Genomic DNA, 6,693 nt, shown 5'->3' on the forward strand with positions numbered 1-6,693 from the left:
GAACAGTGCAGGGCAAGACACAGATTCTGTAGATTATCCTACTCCAGATCTAGTTCGAGTCATTCACAAAGACCAAGATAGTATTACAACTTTTTGTGTCAGTAAGGTAAGAAGGTTCATTCTCATGTTCTAGTCCTGAAAATTGCAGAAGTGGGTGTTTCCTACTGCAGCATTTCATACAAAAAAATTGTGGCTGTAGCAGTAGTAGTTGTTTATTTTTAAAATTTTACAATACAAGAAACATTATAAAAGCAAGCCATGTTTTCTATTTTATTGATGATATACATGTTTGGTATACATCTCCTGTCATTTATAAAGTTTTGTGTGTATTAAGAAAAAATAAGTATTAAATGTAAATGTATCAGAGCTTATCAGGGCACCTGAATTAGAGTTTAACTTTAATAAAAATTGTTAGAAACAAGTTTGGACCTGATAACAAAGCTTGGTAGATATACTAGATCTCAAGAACCAAATTCTTAAAAGTTTTTAAAGTTATAATTGTAAAATCATTAAGTCATATTGTATATCAGACCAAATCTAACAAAAAATTTAATGAAATTTTCATGCTTTATTTTTTATATTTTAACAAAATCAGTGCAGTTAGCAGTATGATTCATCTACTCAATTAATTCTCATTGACCAATGTGTTAATTGATGTTCTATTTATATTCTGTTAACAATGTACTCATTAATGGTCCAGTTTGTTCTGCTGACACAGTCTTTGCTTAATATTAAAGAGTGAAAGACTGAATAAAGTGAATCCCAGAAAGAGAAGTTTGGTTGAAACATTTTTTGAAGCAGTTATGTGAAGATACGTTGTGTTAGGTTGGTGTATCATATTGATAATGTAAACCATGGGAGCAAAATCATAGAAGTCAAAACATTGTGTATTTTGAGTATCTCAAAAATGACATTCCCAACTCATCAAATCATTGACTCTATTTTTTTAATCTTTTGAACTGGCAAATTACTTATATTTTTCACCACTGATTGGATATGATAATGTGTTTTCCTTATTGTAATAACTTCAGCATTGCCTAATGTTTATAAAAGAAAAATCAAAGAAATGTAAGTGAAGCTACTTTGGAACACATGATTATATATACAGATCCCTGCCTTAGTAATTTAAGCATTACTAGTTCATGAGATCTTTTATTAAATATTTGTTAATAAACTTGGGCACACAAAATAGAAGTCAGTATCCAGTAGAATATTAGACTTGATTAGACAAGGACTTTTTTAGATTTTTGATGACCACCTCATCCAGATCTTACCATAGATGAGTGAGTGGGGATTTCAGTATGTTCACATTGACTGGAAGAAGACATGTTTGAGCTGATGTCAGTGATATACGATACTTAAGGAAGAAACTGAAGTTCTTAGTTCTTATCCTTGGTAATTTCTGTTTTTGTATTGTGACAAGTTGGTATTATCTTATTATAAAATGTGTTCCACAATGAATGATGCCTTGGTGAAACAATGGTATGAGATTCTTGTAACCAATCATATTAATTCTTCCTTCAATAAACACCATTTTCACCCTGCTGGTAAACCAAATTTTAGCCCATACCATTATACTACAGTTACTTAACTTGACTGTTAGCTGTAGATAGTGGAAGTGAAGGGCTTGTTCATACCAAAGCTTATCAGTTAGATGTAAACTTTTTGAATTTTTACTCATCACTGAATGTAACTGACTGCTAACTGTGAAAAGGCTTCTATGTCATCTCTTGTGTCCATGCTTTGCTGCAACCACTATTAACACCTGAAAAGAGAAGAATAATTCATTGGGTAATTTATTGGATTAAATTCACAGAACTAGCATGTTATGCAAAGTTTTGTCATCAATAAGGTTGAAGTTGATAAACAACTACACCTTCAGGTTGATTTTGTGTAGTAGTTACATAAGCCTTATGAAAAGGTTCATACAGAAGTTTGAGTACTTTATATGTAAGAAGTATGAAAACGCAGACCAGCTAGTAACATGACAACCACAGCCGATATAAAGTTATGGTGGAATGGAATGTATCAGAACTAAATTTTGCTTTTGTTTGATGTTTCATAGGTAGTGTGACTGTACTGAAAACTTATTGCTTTTAGAAAGGTATGTAACAACCCTTTTTGTTTAAAAATATTCATCTATACAGTTTATATAAATGTGTTCAGATCAGGGGGATTTGAAATTTTCAAGACTCGAGATACCCATTGAACTGAAAGGCATTGGAAAACAAAGGAATATTGATGGAGTTGGGGATCTAGTACCACTCAGTAGGAGACCTACAACAAGTCATACTCCAGCTATAGTAAGCAAAGTGCAGCTTCTAGTAACAGGTAAGAAGCTACAAACACAAAAGTTGGTGGAAAAGCTGTTCACATGCCCTAGACAACAGTACACAACATAACCAAGAAGGATGTCTGTCTAAGAAAGTGGCAAAAGTCATGTGTACACAAGAATATTCCACAGCATGTCTATTCAACTGTCTCATGCTTCAAGTAGCTGGAGGATGAAATAGGTATTTATGCTTGTCCTTAAAAAGGCATACCATATGACAGCCACAACTGATATAAAGTTGTGGTGAAATGGAATATATCAGAACTACATGTTGACATTGGTAGTGTGAGGTTTCTAACATTTATTGCTTTTGGGAAGTATGTAGCAGCTCTTTCTTATTCAAATATTCATATATACACCTTATAAAGATTTGTTCAAATCAGGGATTTTCACATACTTTAATGCACATGTTTTTGCTTGTGGAAATAGATATAAAAATGTTGATACTGCTGTGTTTTGTACATTCAAAGATTAATGCTGGCACCATAGCTTTGGCCACTCCTAAAGAAATCCAAGAATTGGATATCTCACTTCTTCTGGAACCAACTCCATGGTTGGAAGATGAAGCTGAATTTGATATATTGAACCTTGAGAAGTAAGTGTTCAAGTATTACCTTCTGGTAAATTGTGAACAAGTAATTGCATAGTTCTAGTGCACATAAGCTTTGTATTTTTATTTTATTAACACAAATTTGATTTTATTGTTTATTTTTCCACAGACCACCAGAATTACTCCCAGCAAGTGACTTTTTAGTTGTTCAACATCCCTCTGATCGTGGATCTGGAAGTAGTGGGTATGGGTTAATATCTGGTGCTCCAAACTCTGTTGGGGGTTCTTCTTACAATAGCCCTACAGGGCCCGCTCCTCCTCAAATAGGGATACAGACAGGCCGTGGTGCTGCCATGGCAAGTATTTTCGTTTGTCTTATCTTTTTTTAGGTCATTGTTCATGAGCAGAGATTGAAAGTTTGATAAGTTAACAAGTAAACATTCTATTGAATAAACAGTTGAAGTTAATATTCCAATGAAATTATAATGTCATATGAAAAATGAAAATAATTGAGCAAGGAAACATTCTATTGAATAAACAGTTGAAGTTAATATTCCAATGAAATTATAATGTCATATGAAAAATGTAAATAATTGAGCAAGGAAACGTTCTATTGAATAAATAATTTAATGTGCCAGTGACATTATAATGATATATGAAAAATATTATAAGTAAAACTCTTATATTCAATAACAGAACTTCATTTCAACCTTAGTATCAAACTTATGTTTTTGGACTATTACTAAAAAAAAAGAAAATCAGAGTTATCCTCATGGTGCAGAATATTCATTTGATACCCTAATGCTTACAGTTTTAAATGGACCTTGTCTTCAGATAACTGTAAATTTGGAATTGAGGTACCTTTCTTGGTTGCAAGCTACATAAATTTTGTTGGGTAATTATAAAGCATCAATACTGTGTATTGTTATGATTTGAATTTATAAATGAACTGTATATTAGGATTAAGATTATATTTTTCTTATTTTTAAGTTGGTATCATTGTTTTTTGTCTAAACAAAAGGTAGAGAAATTTATCAATTATTATACAAATTAAATACACTTTGTGAAGTTAGGTTAAAAGTGTATTGCATATCAAATTACATTGAATAGTAAAGTCTGACCTTGCATTTTGCTATTTGATATATTTTTTTTATGTTTCTTGTCACAGCTACATGTAGCTTAATGATGATTAAGAAATTTAATCAGTTTGATATTGTGAACTTTTTTTATGAAAAAAAAGTAAGAATGTCAGTAGTTCATTCTTTTCATAAATGACATCAGTCTGTAAACGGTATGTTCACTGCAATTTTCAGAGTATACAAAATCGCAGATATGACAGTGGTAACAAGAGGTACACCTTAGTAAGTAGTAAGATTTGCTGGATTGTGGGCTATAATGTGTGGAGCATGGGTTTTGTATGCATGCTAAGCTACTTATTATAAAAACATCTATGGTATCACTGTTGAATCTTGTGTTTGTAGTTGAAAATGCTAGCACAGTCCTCCAGCAGAATAGTTGTTATTGATGAATTTTAAATATCAATTCCTTAGTCTTCAAATGCTTGAAGTCATTGAAAATTTGATTACAAATGTAAAGCATACATTTTTAAGACATATAAAACATATAATGCTTTCAGATGCTACACTGTCCATTTTTAGCATCCAACTATGCAGTCATTTTAATATTATTATTATTATTACTACTAGTTTACATGTATAACCAATTATTTTCAGTAGTTAATTAATGCCATTGCATCAGCTAGTTTACAATGATTTAAAATGGTTTAGATTAAGTTTATTTACTAAATATATATAATTTCAAATATCAGGCGCCAACTTTTAAAGAAAACCTCTGTAGTGGCTGAATGAACTTGAATCACTGTTTGACCCTTCGAAAGTTCCAAAATTAAATATTTAATTTAATAAAATTCATGGTAGGTGACTACAAACCAATATTTTAATGTGTATTGACACTGCAAATGAAATGCTTCAATATTTTACTTAGATTGCATTAAATTTGTTTTAAGTAGTTAAATTATCACTGACTTGTGTTCTGAGTAAGCTACCCATATAAACCAGAAATAATAATTAACCCAGTAGTGAACAGAGTTGATTTGATATATTGTTTTTGGTTATAATGATTAGAATTCATTGATTCAATAGTTGACACTGTCAACATTATTTTCAGCTGTAGTACCACTAATATCTCATGAGATTTGGCCAGCTTAGGAGATTTAGGTTAGTCCTAAATCTATTTACTAAGCTAACAATGCTAAATAATATTAAAAAAAGAATGAAAATAAATATATATTTAACAGCTTAACCAATATTATTAATGAATCTAGCATTGATGAATGAATAGAATAATATGTGCAAAACAATTGCTTTTTTTAAAACAAATACATGCACCTAATAGTATACAAATAATATTAAGAAGAGAATGATAATTAACAAAAAATAATGTCAGAGCAGTATGTTATAAGCCTAAAATGACCCTACTTTTAAAAACTAGGTGGTTTGCTGATCACATTTTCAGTCAGAGCATTGTTTTAGAGTTAAACAATTTATTCATTTACATCTATTTTAAAACTAAACAAGAAAATTTCTTTGTTCCTAAATGAAAAACTAACATCTCAAAACTTTGTGTTTGTAACTTACTACAAAAGTTTTGTGGGAAATATTTTAGACAGTGAACATCTTGATTCATTTGCATTTTTGTAAACTGTCTTACTTATTACATAGTGAAAACATCATAGCCTCAAAAGAAAGTCACTATGAAACCACTTTACTTTATAAACTTATACTGGGAACCTGAAAAGTATGTATTTGGTTTCCAAAGTAGTATTGCCATGATTAACCACCAAACACCTCATTGCTTACTTAAAACAATTTTGAATGATAGAAATGTTTTGAGTAGTTTTTGCAGGTCCATAATAATTTTTGATGTAGTTGTGGGGTGTCATTTTTGATGTAGAACTTTGAACTTTTAAGCACCAGAAAGTATGAAAGGTTTTCTTACATTAGTCACTGAATTTTGTTTGCCTTTAAACAAAATTACTTAACATCTATACTAAGTAATTTTAATTGTTTTCTTATTGGTGAAAGACATATTTTATACAAATTGTTAATTTGATATTTATTTTAAGTTAATTGTTTCAAATGAATGTTGCCCCTCAGTGGCACAATGGTATGTCTGCAGACTTATACCACTAGAAACCAGGTTTCGATACCCATGGTGGGCAGAGCATAGATAGCCCTTTGTATAGCTTTGTGCTTAACAGTAAACATCAAATGAATGTTCGTAACAAATTTTACATTTCTTATTAATTTTTTTTATACTGTAGTGAAATAGTCCAAGTGGCTGTATTCAGCACAGTGCCATAAAATAATCTAGAATTATAACACACTTAGCATAAGAGGAATCTGTGTCATATTTCAGCTTCAGTTTAAAATTGTACATTAATACAAAATTAATATTTTTTTATGTGCTGTTCAGTTCTTTTTTCAAACAATACAAATCTTGTGTAAGTCTAGTAAATTAAAATTATGTAAGGACCTACTCAGTAGTCAAGAAATTAACTTTAATTGTATATGTTGAGAGAAGTAAGAACTATTGAAGTATGCTCAGAAATTAGTATATTCAAAAGAGAATGTTTCCTCATCCTTCTTATGAACATGGCAGGTTGCTAATCCTATTAATATGAAAAACATGATATAAACAGTCTATCATGTTCTGGGAGCCTGTTGTTTTCTTTCCATAAAAAAATCTCAAATTTCTGTTATTCTGTCCTTATTTCTATTTTTAATTAGAT

The 6,693-nt window shown here is 30.5% G+C and overlaps 1 protein-coding gene across 9 annotated transcripts in view; it reads left to right on the forward strand.

Moving 5' to 3' along the window:
* The window catches only part of LOC106472611 (dmX-like protein 2), a 159,902-nt gene that overhangs the window by 135,498 nt on the left and 17,711 nt on the right, over positions 1-6,693 (forward strand). For 5 of the 9 annotated variants that reach the window (XM_022402049.1, XM_022402060.1, XM_022402037.1 and 2 more), the window contains exons 46-49: positions 1-106; positions 2,803-2,927; positions 3,052-3,238; positions 4,196-4,243. In XM_022402049.1, the coding sequence (XP_022257757.1) occupies positions 1-106; positions 2,803-2,927; positions 3,052-3,238; positions 4,196-4,243 (466 nt within the window). The remainder of the gene's footprint in view (positions 107-2,802; positions 2,928-3,051; positions 3,239-4,195; positions 4,244-6,693) is intronic. The other 4 variants (XM_022402054.1, XM_022402065.1, XM_022402067.1 and 1 more) reach the window with 2 other exon arrangements.

This window comes from Limulus polyphemus, unplaced genomic scaffold, assembly GCF_000517525.1.
Source record: "Limulus polyphemus unplaced genomic scaffold, Limulus_polyphemus-2.1.2 Scaffold122, whole genome shotgun sequence".
NCBI classification, from domain to species: Eukaryota; Metazoa; Arthropoda; class Merostomata; order Xiphosura; family Limulidae; genus Limulus; species Limulus polyphemus.